The 15828-nt window shown below is 54.3% G+C and overlaps 2 protein-coding genes across 7 annotated transcripts in view; one reads left to right on the plus strand and one right to left on the minus strand.

Annotated features, from left to right (window-relative positions):
• Window positions 1-3746: 3746 nt before the first annotated feature.
• On the plus strand, window positions 3747-4620 carry NEUROG2 (neurogenin 2). The gene has a single exon (XM_058838541.1). The coding sequence runs from the start codon at window positions 3793-3795 to the stop codon at window positions 4483-4485; it is 693 nt and encodes a 230-aa protein (XP_058694524.1). The 5' UTR covers window positions 3747-3792; the 3' UTR covers window positions 4486-4620.
• Window positions 4621-9767: 5147 nt separating this feature from the next.
• Window positions 9768-15828, minus strand: part of ALPK1 (alpha kinase 1) — a 33990-nt gene continuing 27929 nt past the window's right edge. For all 6 annotated transcript variants that reach the window (XM_058837491.1, XM_058837496.1, XM_058837492.1 and 3 more), the window contains 7 exons: window positions 15695-15799; window positions 13323-15312; window positions 12898-13051; window positions 12235-12397; window positions 11958-12144; window positions 11512-11718; window positions 9768-10073 (listed from right to left, as the gene is read on the minus strand). In XM_058837491.1, coding sequence (XP_058693474.1) covers window positions 11522-11718; window positions 11958-12144; window positions 12235-12397; window positions 12898-13051; window positions 13323-15312; window positions 15695-15799 — 2796 coding nt within the window. In that variant the 3' untranslated portion in view covers window positions 9768-10073; window positions 11512-11521. The remainder of the gene's footprint in view (window positions 10074-11511; window positions 11719-11957; window positions 12145-12234; window positions 12398-12897; window positions 13052-13322; window positions 15313-15694; window positions 15800-15828) is intronic.

The raw sequence follows: 15828 nt of genomic DNA on the forward strand, positions 1-15828 counted from the left end.
AGAAATGCCTTGACTAAGAGAAGCCCCTGAGTATTTTGGGTCAAGAAAAGCAGCTTTTTAGACCTGTACAAATTAGGAGCCGAGTGAGCTCGGCACACCCGAGTTTGGATATCCCTGTTTGAGAGCCAGCCTGCCAAATTTTCTTTCTCTCTTTCCTTACACACCACCCCCCCCAATAAGGCCCTTTCACCAAACCATTAAATTCTACAGAGGTGGTCAAGCTAGTCCTGCTTTTCAGGCGTTCGAGAAAGAAAAGGGTCCTTGAAGTTTAGAAGATGCCCAAGGAAAACTCATTGAATGACATCAAAAGAATGAGTTTCCATAGCTGTTGAAGCACGAGAGCCGTGTAGCTGCACAAAGGTGGGTTGGGGCAGTGGGACTGTCCCACTGCTCTATCCCAGCACAATTGGGTCACTGAAATAGGGAATTAATTACCATTGGAGAGTGGGCAGCCCATTCACCACTGGCTGAGTTTTATTAAACGCCAATATAAATAACAAAACAACTCTTGTGGCTGCACTATTCCTACACGCCAAAGGAAGGATTATGTTGGGGATTAACATCTTAAAGTCTATGAGACTTTCTGACTCAAGGCTCGGAGCTGGTAATCGTATTTGTCTCCTGGTTCAGCGATTAGTGCTCTCCCTCGCGCACCTTCGCCTGGATGGCCAATGTCCCTTTTTGCAGGCACTGGGTTTTTCACACAATCGGCTGTTCTTTTCCCCACATCTATAGAAAAGAATAAGAAAACTGAAGCGTGTTCACGCGATCCTCAAGATTCTTCTCTTCTTCATGGGAAAGGAAGGCACCGGCAGCCTTTTTTCACAAGGGGTGGGGGGAGGCAAACCCTCTTGGCGGGGGCGGGAGGGGGGGAGCCCAGGACGGCAAAATCGCTCCGCAGGCCTGCACCTGCCATGCAAATCCGCCGGGAACAATCGGCCCCCGACGAGGGCCAGGGTGGGGGGAGCCAGGGAAGGATGCCGGGACAGCGCTTATGGGGGGACCCCTCCTCGCCTCGACCCCAGAACAAACCCCATATGTGCTGATACAGCTTGGGAGTTGGGGGGCTGGTCCTCATCTTTATCCCTCCTTGTGCCAGTTCTTGCTGCAGCGTGCACGGGGTGTTTGGGAAGGACCTGGATCAGGGCGTGGGGGATACACACCCTAGCGCTTTTCATTTCTTCCCTCTGCAGGGCACCCCAGTACTCTGCTGTGTGGGGACATGTTCTCACACCCCATTTAAGAGCAGAACCACCCCACTCTCAAGGTTTGTAGGTGCTGCCCAGGGCTCTGCACCACAGGATCCAGGGCAGCTCTGGGACGCCCGAAGCCTTAGGACGCTGCAGGCTGTGGGGTTATGAGGGAGGCAGAGCTGGGAGGGGTCAGGCCACCCTGTCCCTACAGCTTTGTCCCCACATTTCCCCTGGATGTCGTGTCCCTGTTCACCTGAGGCAGGCTGGCCATTAACGCCGGCTCTCAACTTGTGAGGTCGACGTGTGGATGGGCTGTGCCCAAAGGTCTCTCAGCAACACAGACCCTAAACTTTTAGGGCTATTGGGTCACCTCAGAGTTCAATCTTCTTACAGCAAACAAAGCCCTTCTGAAGGTCTCCCCCTCTCCCCCACACGAGCTCAGCGTCCTTTATTTCTGGGCTGTGTGATAAGCTTAAATCATTGTGCTCCCATTTCTTGATCGTTGCCTACTTTGGCCTTTTGTTCCCCTAAAGTAGGATTGAGTCTGGCAAAGGGGCTGAAGTTGAACAGTTTGACCCTTGGAGGACAGTTCAGGCGCTGGGCAGTGGCAGCAGCATTCCTGATCCCGATCTCTCTCCCTCTCCCCCCGCCGCCTCCTCTCCCCACCGCTCTCGGCCCTCGCTCTGCCCGCAGACCACACAAGCGCCTCTCGGGAGCTGGGAGGATTTGGCAGCTGACCTGTCCTCGGTCACCTCGTGCTCAGCCCTACAGAACAAAACTGCTGGCAGCAGGGACTGAACCCCAGAAAGGCAGCACAGTGGGTTATGCAGCCACAGCGCTACCTCTGCCTCACCTCTCCTCTGCTTTGCATCAGCAGCGGGAGCGCGGAAATCTCGGCACGCAGGGAGGCGACGGAGGGATGGGCTGGCCCTGTCACAGGCGTACTCTGCTTTGTCCCTTAAGGTCCTTTTGCATCACTCCTGGGATGCCAAGGGGGCCTGAGAGCTTCCCGTTTTTCACAGGGAGGCGAGGGGAGTGATACAAAGTTCTGTAGTCACAGAGATACTCAGTGAGGCGCTCGCCCAGCCTCAATCGCTCCCAGAGGCCGTAAACCCAAAGGGCAGCAAGAGCGAGGGACTCATTTGGGTGTGAGTTTGTGGTGTGCTGAGCACGGCTTCTGCAGAGGTTTCATCTATTTTGGGCTTTTCTAGCAGTTGCAAATAAAATTCTGTTTCAAAAGCCCAACTCCCCCCAAAGTGCCTCGCTGACGAGGAGAGGAGAGGGGAATGTACTGGGGTTTCAGTTTTGTATGTTCTCACTGTCATTTCTTTGACAAGGGCTTGGAATGTCAGGCAAGAGGGGACAGCTTCACACTGACAGAGGGCAGGGCTAGATGGGATATTGGAAGAAAGTCTTTGTGAGGGTGGGGAGGCCCTGGCACAGCTTGCCCAGAGAAGCTGTGGATGCCCCCCATCCCTGGCAGTGGCCAAGGCCGGGCTGGACAGGGCTTGGAGCAGTCTGGGACAGTGAAAGGTGTCCCCAAGGGTTCTGTGGGGCAAAGCCAGCCTGCCGACTCCACGGGTATGTCCCCAGGCTCTGCCATTGAGGGAGGGCTGGAAGGCAAGAGGAGTGAAAGGAATGAAGGTTTTCTTGGTGCACTGACCAGCTGGTGTTTGGGGGTTTTTTATAAAGTCTCCTCCAGCCTTGTGAGCTGTATCTGCCAGCGCTGAGCTGCCCGGAGCGCAGGGCTTTCCCCCACTGCGGGCTTGGCCTGACGCACACGGAGCGGCCGCACGCCCGGAGCATCTCCCCAGCACGAAACCACGTACCTTTACCACAGCGCCAAGCGTCCCCAGAAGGCGAAACCCTCCCGGGAACGAGAGGGATTGAAGGGGAGCCCTTCCTCCTTCCTTCCTTCCTTCCTTCCCTCCCTCCCTTTCCTTCCCTTTCCTCGCCGGGCCCGGCAAATGAAGCGGCTGAAAGGGGGAGCCGGGCCCTGGCGCGCGCGCGCGTGGCGCGCGGGGCGCGGGGATTGGCCGCCGGCGCCTCGCGCGCGCCTCCCGCCCCCCCCCCCCCCCCGCTCCCCATTCATTAATAAATTAGCGGCACGCTCCAGCCGAGCGCGAGGCGCCAATGGGGCCCCGCCGGGGGGGGGGGGGGCGGGCGGCGGCGCCCCCGACAAGAGTCGCGGGCGGGGCGGGCAGGGCGAGGGGGGACCCCGGGGGTAGGTTTGATTGTTCCCCGCGGGGTATATAAGGGGTGTTAAGGAGGGTCGTGTGCCAGACACGCAGCCCGACGGGCCCCGGGCGCCGCTCCCGCCGCCCGCCCGCTCCGCCCGCCCGCCCGCCCGCCGCCCCCGGGGCGCGTGCCAGCGCCGCGCCCCCGCCGGCCCCCCCCCCCACCCCGCCCCGTCCCGTCCCCCGCGCTTTGCCCCCACCGCCCCCCCCACCCCCTCCGCCCCGGGACCCCCGCCCCGCTCCGCTGCCGCCCGCTCCGTCAGACCCGGCGAACCGCAACACCGCCGGAGAGCCGAGGAGAGAGCGCACCCGCCGCTTCCCCGGTGCTGCCCGGTGCGGCCCCGTCCAGCCGCCGCGCAAGGATGCTGGTGAAGGCGGAGGTCCTGGCGCCGCCCGCCGAGGACGAGCTGCTGCTGCTGGGGCTGGGCTCGCCCGCCCCCTCGCCCTCGCTGCCGTCCAGCGCCGAGGAGGAGGAGGAAGAGGAGGAGGAGGAGGAGGAGGAGCTGCGCGCAGCCCCGCCGGCTCGGCCCGCCGAGGCTCCGGGCGGCCGCGGGCTGCGGCGGGCGGAGGGGAAGCGGCGGCCGGGGCGGTCCCGGGGCGCCCCGCGGGCGGCGCGCACGGCGGAGACGGCGCAGCGCATCAAGCGGAGCCGGCGGCTCAAGGCCAACAACCGCGAGCGCAACCGGATGCACAACCTGAACGCGGCGCTGGACGCCCTCCGCGACGTGCTGCCCACCTTCCCCGAGGACGCCAAGCTCACCAAGATCGAGACGCTCCGCTTCGCCCACAACTACATCTGGGCGCTGACCGAGACCCTGCGGCTGGCCGGGGCGGCGCGGCTCGGCCCCGACGGGGCGGCGGCGGCGGCGGTGCCCGCCGAGGGCAGCCCCTCGCCCGCCTCCTCCTGGAGCGGCGGCGCCGCCAGCCCCGCGCCCTCCGCCTCCCCGTACGCCTGCACTTTATCGCCCGCCAGCCCCGCGGGCTCCGCCTCGGATCCCGAGCACTGGCCCGGCCGCTTCGCCCCGGGGCCGCCGCTGCCCCGCCGCTGCCTCTAGCCCGGCCCGCAGCTCCCGGGGCTCCCCCCGGGGCTGGAGCGGCGGCATCTGCCCGATTCCCAGGGCAGGGCGGGCTGTGGGAACGGCACCTGCCAAACCAAACTTTCCGTCTCTCTCTGTTTCTCTCTTTCTCTCTCTCTCGCCGATGTGCACTTTGTCCAGTTTTCCCAGATCTGTCACCGCGGGGCTTTTGTGTGTGTGTCCCCCCCTTTCCCCGCTCCCCTCTTTGCCATCTGTCCCTTATGATTTATAGGCGGGAGGGGGGTGCAAAGCGAGGGGAAAAAAAAAAAAAAAAAAAAAGTAAATTGTTTTGTTAGGGGTCCAGGTTAGAAGTCATTGTATAATTTGTAGGCTTTGTGAGGGCTGAATGCAAGCGTGGAAATTTAGGCTGAACTCTCTATCAAAAGGGGAAAAAAAAATCGGGAGGGGGGGAACGGGGAAGGATCTCCTCATACATTATTTATTTCGACCTTTAGGGGACGAGGAACTCCCCCCTTCTTTCAGGAGATTAAAAATAAATCAACAGACTGAAAACCTCAACAGACACGGAACATTACAGCGATCAGCCACACACGTGTTCACATTTATTTATTATAAAGACAGATTTCATGGAAAATATGTATTTTTTTGTATAATTTACAGAGTTTATTCTAGTATGTATTTACAGCTGAAGAGCAAAGGGATTGTCCTTGTGATAAAATATAAATAAAAAGCTCTAATTTTCGTAAATTTGGGGTTGCCGCTTGTTTCTGCTTTACGTGCCAGCGACTGGGAATTACGGGATTGGGCCCGTCCTCGTCTCTTGTGGAACCAAGGTTTGGTGGGGCCTGATGTCACTGGCTCCTTGAGCAAGTGTTTCTTTGGGAAACAGCATCAGAGAGAGAGAGAGAGAGAGATTGAGAGAGAGAGAGGGAAGTTGAGTAGAAGTTTACTGATCATTTACCTTCGGCAGAAGATGCTGACAGCAAATGCAGGATGGATGGATGGATGGATGGATAAAGAGTTATCACACTTCAGGCCGATAGATTTCACCTGCAAGGCCGTAGGAAAGAAATGTTACTGAGGAAAAAAATGCCTGGGTTAAAAGAGGAAGAATTTCCTCTCTTTGAGGGTCAGATGATTTCCAGGCAATTCCAGGGGATTGGGTGCAATGTGTGCAGCGCACAGACAGGGATGTCACCATGGAGGGGGATGCTGGAGGCTGCCCAGGCCCTTCAATCACAGTCCCCGTGCTCCCGGGAGCACTTTGTGACTTCTGGGTGCAAACACTTGGAAATCATTAAAAACCAGCAGAGGGGCCTGAATGTATTAATTAAATAAAATGCTCAGCACGCGAATCCCGCCCGGTGCCCTCCGGATCCTGGGAGTGTGAAACCCGGCCCTCGGAGCGATGTCCGCCGAAGGAAAGCTGGGAGAGGGGAGGGGAGGGAAAAGAGGGAAAAGAAAAAAAGCCCAAAATGTGTGAAAAGAGAATTAGTGAAATTAGGTTAGGCCAATAAACCGCGCGGGGGTCCCTCGGCCCCGCAGCCTCGGGCGAGCAGCGCTATCTAGGCTGATCTATTGTTTCCCCCCCTGGCAGGGGGGTTATTGTGTGATAAATAATTCCCTAAAAAAAAAAAAAAAAAAAGTGGAAGCATTTGCATAATCACTGCTTTGATGTGGCCAGCAAGATGAAGCTGTGTTCCCCCAAATCTGCCACGGGCCAGGAGGAACAAAACAAGAGGGAGCCTTTGACGGCGCTGGCGGTGTGTGGGGCAGCCCGTCGGGAGAGCGGGTTTTTCACTCTCACTCGCTTTTAATGACTAAACTCCAGGAATGCCAAAAAAGAAGCCTCTCCATCTTTTCTGGTCGGGCCTCATTGTCCTTCCTGCTTTCTCTCCCTCTTGTAAGAGGCGCTGGAGTGGGTGCCTTCGGCTCTTGGAAAGGCCGGGAGGGATGGGATGCGCTTCTCTCTCGGTGCTGGAGCCACGCGGGAACAGGAGGGACATCCCGGGTGGCTCAGCACCAGGAAGGACGCTGCTCCTTGCCAGGTGCATCATCCTGCAGGGATTTCTCTCGGTGCCAGGTACAGCCCCCGTTGGCGGCAGCGTTTTGATCCTGCTGGGGCTGTGGCGAAGGGAACCACCGTGGGAAACAGCGCACGACGCGTCAGAGGATGGAGGGGGGGTTGGAGAGAGGTTTGGGGTGGGAGCAACGCCAGCCAAACCTTCCCTGTTCCCTGGGGGAGGCTGGCCTGGGTTGGAGATGCCCCCGGAGGAAACGGGCCTGAGGGGGTGGCAGGACCATGCTGGCACAAGCTGAGTTGGAGCAGCTGGATTTGTCACCTAACCCAGCCACTCTCATCCTGATTTCTCATCTGAATGCGGCCAAAAGTGTTTATTTCCTTTTCTCGTCCCTTGACTTGAGTTTTTCCTCCCCTTGGTTACTTTTTTTCACATATTTCCCTCTTTTCTCTCATAAGACTGATTTTTGGAGGTGATGGGGAGTCCCCAAAGCCAACTGGAGCCAACCTGGCAGCGGAGCAGGAGACGCGGGATGGGCAAACACCTCCTTGGACGATGTGAGGAACCTGGGGGTGGTTTCCATGGCAGCCCCTTGCCCCAGAACATGTGTTTATGATCCTTCTGTGTATTGTATTTTGGCATAAAAGCTCCTCTGCGCCGGCAGGGCTGGAGGGGCAGCTTGAAGGCCCCCAGGGGGGTTTACAGCCCTCCTTGGCATAAGAATGGCCACGAGGAGCCAAACCAGCAGCCCAAGGGCTGCCGCACGCCGCCTTTCATGGGCAGGCATAAATCTGTCCACGCAGTGCCATCGCTAAAGAGCCCTCCCGACACGGCTCTCAGCTGGCTGGCGCATTTTAAACCCAGCTTTCCTAAAGCCTTCCTCAGGTGCCTCAGGTTGGGCTTCCCCCTGCTCCTGTATTATGTATGGATTTGGCCCACGTAGCGTCAATTCCCATTCCCCAAGGGCAAAAAGGATCTCAATTATCTACTGTACCGTCAATCCCCTGGCATAAACAGAAATCCCAGAGGGATCTTTTCCGTGACCTGATGTAGGTTGTTGTCTTACTACAAGGGGAAAAAAAAATCGTGTCTTTTAAATCTGAGACACTTTTGCTCTGACAATATAAGGATATACAGATATAAGATATCCTGCCTTCTACCTACGATTCTGCAACAGCTGTGCAGGTCCAGCAAAATTCTGGCAGCCTGCTCATCCCCCTGACCTCTTGTACCGAATTCAGATTAAGGAGAGGCAGAACTCCTGCCAGATTTAAAATCAAGCCTCTAAAAACTTACTGGAGGAAAAAAAAAAAAAAAAAAAGAAAAATAAAGAAATCCTTGGAGGTCACTTTGCAGTGGCTGGGAGGGAACAGGGATGGTGCTGGGGCGGCTGTGACACACAGCCATCCCCTCTCCCCGGCCTCCCCTCCTCCTCCTTTTATTAAAAAGCAGAGAGACCGGCCCAAAGCTGATGGCATATTTACCTTCATGAGTTTTAAAAAAAGTTAATTACCGCTCGGAGCAAGTTGGTCGGGCTGTCCTGAGCTGTCTTTTATTAGTAGTCGCCTTCATTAATTTCCCTCGCTGGATTTGCTGCTAATAGCTGCCTGGTCCCGGGCAGCACAAAGCAGCATCTGTGCCATTGAGCAGAAAAGCGGGAGTCAGGCAAAGGGGGGCACTGGAGAGAGGGGGGTGACGCCGTTTGCAAATCAACCTCTATTAACGTGATGTCCCGCTCGGAGGGGACGGCAGCGCCGGTAGCCGGCACGACAGTTTGGGCTGTGCTGGGCTGTCAGCGAGGGAGGAAAGGCACCTGCTGCCTGCCGGGGGGATCCTGCCCTCATCCTGCTCCCCCGGGCGCTGGCTGTGCCGCCCGGGGATGCCCCGGGATGCCGGAGCTGCCCCTGTGGCCCTGCGCACCCAGCTCGGTGCTGCCCGGCCCTGCATGAAACAAACTGTTCATAACTCGGAATAGGCTCCGCCTTAAAGGCAGTTTGGCAGAGAAATTTGGAATTAGGGAATGGGATTAAGCTCTGTTTGGAGGGAGCAGCGGGCAGGCCCGGCGGAGGGGGGCAAGAGCCCCATCTGCTCCCGCTCAGCCAGGGGAGAGGGGAGATGATTTCATCCCAGTGGAAGAAAGGAGGGTGGCGTGTGTCACCCCCGGGAGAGGGGTGAGAGCAGCACGCTGCCGCCGGCTTCCTCACAGAGCTGGGGCAGTGCCGGAGCTCCCCAAAGGCGGCAGGTGACAGCAGCAGGTGCCAACACCTTGCTGCAAATATCCCGCTTCTGCCTGGTGGGAAGGAGACGCCGAGGAAGCGGCTGCCGTGTCCTCCCAAGCAGAAAGGATTGGGCAGCACGGGCTGCGGTTCTGCGCTTGCTGGCGTGAGGCTTTCCCCTCGTCCCCCATGAATAGCTGAGTCTGGCGAAGGAGCTGTGCCTAAATCCAGCAGCTGGGCTCTGGGGGCAGCTGATGCCGGGTTTATGGCAGCGAGGCCGCGCTGCCTCGTGTGCAGGGGCTGCCTCACAGCTGGAGGGGTCAGCCCGTGCCCGCTCGCTGCCAGCCGGAACGGCCCGGGATGCTGCGGCTGCTCCCGGAGGGAGAGGGAGGGAGGGAGGCAAGCTTGGCTCGGCCCTGGATTGCTGGGATAACTCAGGGGCTCCCTTTCCACTGCATCTTTTCTATAAGAAATTCCCTGAAGTGCTCCACAGAGTCATTAGTTCTCGGCAAACGAGTGAAAAAAATCCTTCTACCTGTTATCAGGCTTTGGCTGCATCCGCTTGTTCCCTGGATGTCAAATTTACTAACTTGGATGCACAAGCACGACACACAGCCATCAAGGCTCTGCCTTTCACCTGGACACCTGCAGAAAGGGAAGGAGGAAAAATCTCTTTAGGCAAGTACCCTCCCTGAAGGAGAGGAAAGTGCATCACAGTTGTCACAAGCAGGCTGGTTTTGTGCCTGACTTACAGCAGCACTTAGGGTGTAAACTCAAGTCCTGGAGTTTAGGAAAGAGGGGGAAATATTTGATGTTTCCTCAGGTGTGATGTCCCTACAGTTCATATTTCACTGTCCCAGCACGACACAGTTACACTGATTTTGTAGAGACTGGCCCTCAATGCTTATACTGAGTGCTTAGGTTGGAATTTGGTGAGAGTTACAATTAAGAAAGCCTAAAAAGCATCTTGGCAGCAAGTTACTTAATACAGACCACTGCATCTGCAATAAAAAAATCCAATTCCCAATTGAAAAATGAAAAAGTATTCCCGGTGTCTCAGTTAGTTCAAGTTACTTTATTCTGAAACCAGAGGAAATAAAGGCAATTTTTTTTTTTTTTTTTTGTCAGTAGCTCTAAGATGAAATTTACAGCCAAAATATTAAATTCACCACCCTCAGAGACACCTGTTTATTCCCTCAATAATCCCCTATTCGTACCACAAATATGAACCAATAATTTAAACTCTCTGTGTTTGGGGCCACGTGTGCGTCCCAGTTCTTCAGGCGATGAGCTGGTAAATCCATGATTTCCGGTATCCAAGCCCCGGATGAAGACAGAGCTCCCGATCCATCTGAAATTGTGCCCAATCCTGGAAAGAGTAAAATCAGTAGAATATGATTCCATGTCTCTTTTAGCAGGGAACTGGACAAGCTGATCCTCGACCCTAACTTTTACCTGTGAGCAGCCGTAACTTTTGGCTGAGGTGGCAAAATGTCTCCTAAAACCAACAAAAGAAATAAGCCGCTAGGTGGAAATATTAGGAAGAAAACAAAACCTTAACATTTCACAGGGATGGATTTATTCAGAAGCATGTCTAAATAAATTTCCTCCTTCTTTTCTTGAGCACGAAAGAGCTGGAGAACGCATGACTGGTCAGGGCTCCCCAAACTGCGTGTGCTGCCGGAGCAGACACGGCGGGGCCGGCTGCCGGCAGCGCATTAGGACACTTTGTCGTGCAGAGATTGTCCGAGAGGTTTTGTTTTGCTTTTAATTGTCTCTATAGAGCGGGGAAAGCTTCTGCAGAGAGGCTTTAACACGGCATCTCTGCCGCCCATTAATTCCCGGGATCTTGCTAACTAGCTTTGTTTGCCCTCCGGAGCCCGGCGCTCGCTGGCCGGAGCACGGAGCTATGCGAGCGCGGCGTTTGTCCCTTAGTTAAAGCCAGCATTTCCCCACTGCCGAGGACAAGGCCGGCCTTTATTGGCTGCACAACAAGATAACGGGGCTTAATCTTCCCAGTAACACGTGAGTTTTCATGTATCACTTTAATCTGCGAGACACTGGGGCCGAGTGTCCCGTCACATGCCGATTTCACTGTTGTGTGAGCCGGCGACTGCCCAGCTCAATGATGGATTGTTTGCTGGCTCTTAACAACAGGCAAGATGGTGAATGCCCCGGGGTGACAGACAGTGTGCAATGGGAACGGCCGCAAATCTGATGGCCCGGTTCAAGTTCACCTGACAAAGCTGGAGCAGTCTGCGAGCAGAGCTCGGGAAAGGATTATTCACACTGGCATTATATTTTTGAATGCATTTTTCTCCCCGCGCAGCTGCGCAGCTCCCCAAGACTGAAGGTTTATGCACCATAATAAAGAGATTTAATTTTTTTTTTTCTCTCTCTTCCTTCTCCCTCTTTACACCTAGTTCTAATCAGTTGGCCCAGGGATAGGGCATCTTTCCAAACAACTCGGCACAAACATCACCTAGAAAACAATAGCACTGCTAAAACGCGGGGACAAAAGCCTAAAAATCTCGGCTGGCTGCAGAAACAAAAGGGGATGGTTTTGTTAAAGCAAAGTCTGTCGGGGACCCATCTCTTTTTGTGGAACTTTGATGCTGTGCTCCCTCTCTCACGGAGAAAATCTCCCTAAAGAAATGATCCCAGGGGCAGCGGGACATTGGGGCTTTGAGGGGGAAGAGGAGAATGGGAAATGAACGCAGCTTTTCGCTGCCTTGCTGGACAATCTGCTCCCAAGGATGTGTAGGGTGAAACAGTGTCCAGCTGATGTTGTCATTCTGTGGACTGACCTGTGCCAGTCTAGGCCAGCAGCTCCAGCGAGGGCCTCGTCAGAGACAGGCAGCTGCAGATCTCATTGCACTCCACGTGTTGATCCTTAAAAAAGTAGTGAATTCCTTTCTTCCCAAAGTTGGAGCGTGAGACGTCTTTGCTATTGAGGGAATGAATCTGGGGGTCTGTGAGGTAGATGAGGCCTTTCCCGTTACCTGTCACCCAACCTGTGGAAGAAATGGTACATCTTGATATCAAACACCACAGCCTTTGTGTTACCGCCCTCAGGACTCTCTGCCTGGCACAGCCCTGTTCATATCACCTCAGTGGCTCCCGGTTTCCACCTGTGGCTGCAAAAGCAGAATCCTATGAGACACATAATGAATTTAAATAAAATGAATACCCCAAAGATACCTGTGGGCTAGAAGCTGAGTGTGAAAGGCATGAACATCACTGTCATACACACCCTGGAGGTCGACAACGACGTCAGTTCCCTTGGAGAACTCGTAGGAGAAGTGGCCATAAGCCAGACCGTACTCCGTGGCTTTGTACTCATTCTTCACTACCTTGGTGTTGTTGGAGAGCTTCACAAACTCCCCGAGGATGTAGGGCTCCACACTCACACACCCCTTTATAGTTCTGTCTTCCAGGATCTGAAAGGAGACAGCCTCACTGCTGCTGTAATCGACCCAAGATGCCCATCCCCATCAGGGCCTTGGAATTGCTTACGGGACAGTTCTTACCAGGAGCACTGCAGAGGGGATATAAAAGATTTGGGTAGGGACCTTCTGCTCATACAGCCTCTTGTTGAACTCTGTCACGTAGTACTGGGCGGTCATTTGGCGCTCCACGTCACTGAAATGATGGAGGAGTCCTTTTTCTTCTTTATATTCCTTCCCAACATACCTAAACAAAAGGAGGAGTGTCTGGAGCGGTGTTTGTTCCGACTGCTGCGGTACAGAAACATCACTGCAAAGCACAGCTTGTCAGAAGCAAATCCACCTGTGGGTGATGCATTTAAAATGGCTGTGATTAAAACTGGGTGGAGTTCTTTCCTATCTCACTGAGGTGAAAAATTATCAATCAAACCCTGAGATGGGGGTTTTGTAACACTGGAAAGTTTTAATTCAACTCTTCTTCACTCTGAAGGGAGACCTGGCTCAGAAGTATTAAAATACTATTCTCCATCCATAATAACTCAAAAGCTACTTCTAGATTTTCCTCCTAGAAATGAAAAGGCAGAGTTACACAGAGTGATGGGAAAGATTGCCAAAATGTCCTACACATTTGGGGAAGCCATAAAACATTCTTGCTACAGCAAACCTTACCAGACAGTCTTTTTATCCATACTTACAAACAAGCAGCATTGATAAACACTTTGTTTCAGAAATCTGCTAGGTCCATACCTTCCCAGGCTTTCCTCTTGGTGCAGGAAGTGTATCCAAAAGGCACTTCTCTGCTTGCCTTCCTTGGCCACGTTCAGGTAGTCCCCGATGAACACGGCTGTCTCCTGGCCCGTCCACAGCCCTGATTTCTTGGAGTATTTCAGAAGAAGAGCAGCTACAAAAAAAGAGAAAAGACCCCAGGTAAAAGAGAGAAATCAGCAGGACTGCTCTAAGCCTGTGCTGAGGACTGGCTGTAATTTATGTTTAACTTAATGATCGTTATCTTAGATAGCTTTCAGTGATGGCACGTGGAATCTAAACTCAAGGAATGGGGTAGAAAGCAATAAAAAATTAAATCCCAATAAATGCTGACTAAAATATTGTGCTAAAAAGTCTGAGTCAAACTTATTCTCTGTGGAGGCACACGATGCTGTGTGGGAACTCACAGTATGCTTTGTGAAGCTCTTTGGCCCTAAAAATCCCAGTAGGCATCAGTCTCTGGACAAGCCAATCATGCTCCACCCCTGCCAGAAGCTGCTTGTAATCATCATCCCTCAGAAACCGAGCGTCCAGGATCGTCTCCTTTGTTCTCCCAGGTGTGAAGGCAAAACCACTTCCCCTAGGGACTGAACCTTCAGGGGAGCTCGTGGGCATCTGTGCTGACTTGATCCATGAGCTCAGAGAGGAACTGGATTGTCTCTTGCTGCTGGCCACATCCTGAGACTTCTCTTCGTCTTCTTCTGTAGTGGCACAGTCAAAGTGCTTTGTTGTGGATAACTTTCCCCGGGAGGGCAAAGCTGTTGGCACACCAGGAGTTGCCTCATGCTTTGGAGGCAGTGCTGTGGGATAATTGTTCACTAAGTCTCCCACACTGATGAGCTCAAATTCAGTGTCATCTATTGTTTCTGCCTGGGTGTCAACTTGAGGCACTTGGAGAGATCTGTTCCCCAGCATGGCAGATTTCCTCACCCAATCACTCACAGAGGAGCCACTGCCCGTTTTCGACCCGATGCCCCTGTTTTGGGGGGGCTGTGCCTCAAGCCAGGGATCCTCAGGGCTATCTGCAGGTTCTCCTGGCTGCACCCACTCCAAGTGAGCAATGCCTCCCTCCCCGCTGCTGTCCTTGGTCCTGCAGCTCAGCTCCGCACAGGAAAGGGACTTCTCCTCCTCCTCCTCCTCCTGGCCTGCAGGAACAGAGTAAGAGGCGGCGAGGGAAGGAAACTCATTGTTCGAGCCCTTTGCTTTCTTTTCTGAAGAGCTCCTTCCAGGGTGTCCTCCCTCCCGCGGCTCTTCTCCGCAGAGGGGCTCCTCCACCATCCTCCCTGCTGGAGGCGTGGGCCCCTCTGAGGAATGCTCAGGAGATCCCCCACAGCCATGGAGGGATTCTGGAGGAGCAGGATGCCGGGCTCCGGGAGGTGACGAGCACAAGGGAGCGTCCTGATTGTTTTCATCAGTTTCTGTGGTGCAGCACCGCTCCCCCGCTGAGTCCTTCTCCCCTTGCTGCCCGTCCCTGAGAGACTCTCTGCTGCTATTGCAGCTTAGCTCCTCCCAGCTGGAAGAGTAACTGGATTTAAGCAGCTTGCACCAAGACTTCTCAGAAGTAGTGCTTTGGCTCCCGTTTTGCCCTCTGCCGAAAACGTCATTTTTACCATTTATTTTCATTTCTAATGGCTCAACCTCCTCTTCAAAGGAAATTTTCATCACACCAGAGCAAATGTCTTGATTTCTTTGGCCACTGGGTCCCTCTGAGGTGCTTCCTGCTGTTGGTGAGTTCAGGATTTTCCCAGCACCTCTCTTCTGGCGAACTGTGTCTTCAGTGGTGCACACAGTGTCCGTGGCTTTGGTCTCTGTTCTCAAGGTCGTGATACAAGCTCCCACCTGGATTTCTCCCGGCGTGATTTTATGAATCCTGCAAGTTTTTTCAAACACTTGGCACACTGACAGGTGATGCTGGGAATGCTTGGCAAGGATTTTCTCAAAGCTGGTTTCCCCTTGCAGGACAGGTTTTTGTACCGAGCCTTTATAACTGTCTGGGACATAAGACCTGGAATCTGAATTCGGGAAGCTCCCCACTCGCAGGCGCTTCTTCACAGACGCGATCACAGACATGATCTCTTTGGCAAGCATCCCTTTATCCTCCTCCTCTGGAAACAAGGTGCTGTAGGAGTGCAGTTTTCCCAGGGCTTCCCTGCACAGCTGAGCCACCTCACGGAGCTCCCGGCTCTCTCCGTAGAGCCATCGGTGCACGGTGGCGAGGCAGAAGGCGGCTTTGATGAAACTGTGCAGCTCCTGCTTGCTGGTGATGGCACTCTGCTCCTCCTTGGTGAGCAGCCCGATCTCAAAGGATTCTTTGGCTTCAGACAAGTAGAACTCTCTCTTTTCCGGGGGGCAGTCCTTGGAGTGGCTGTAGGACAGCAGGCACATCCCACGGATGTTCTGGGAGGGTATCAAAGAGCAATGATGGAATTAAAAACACCTTTCTTTCTCTTACACAATTTGAAGCAAAGCTCAGCTCTAACTGCATGCTGCTCTGTTTCCTGGAGGAAATAAACTTTGTCTTTTTTTTTTCCCCTTGAAAATACAGCTGTAGTTCTAGGAGAAACAGCCCCATGGGGCTTGAAAGCCCATCCTCACCCTGTGGACAGCTTCCCTGACTGCAGTTTGGAGCAACATAAACCCCATACAACCAACCAAACCCTTGACACAGACCTGGTGCCCTGTGTGATGCACAGTTTGAAAGCCATGCCAGAGCCAAAATGAGCAGCCTGGACTCTCCCCCTGCCCAGATGCCCCTTCCAGAGGGAGGAGTGACACTCACCACGGCCGTGAGGACAAACAGGGGGGTGTACTGGCTGTAGGCAGCTGCCAGCTTGCAGGCCTCAGCCGCCGACAACAAGCGGTGGCTGAACTCCTGCAGGAGGCTCTGATGAAATAAAAAAAACAACCAAATAA

The sequence above is a fragment of the Poecile atricapillus genome, chromosome 4 (genome assembly GCF_030490865.1).
Source record: "Poecile atricapillus isolate bPoeAtr1 chromosome 4, bPoeAtr1.hap1, whole genome shotgun sequence".
In the NCBI taxonomy this organism is placed as follows: domain Eukaryota; kingdom Metazoa; phylum Chordata; class Aves; order Passeriformes; family Paridae; genus Poecile; species Poecile atricapillus.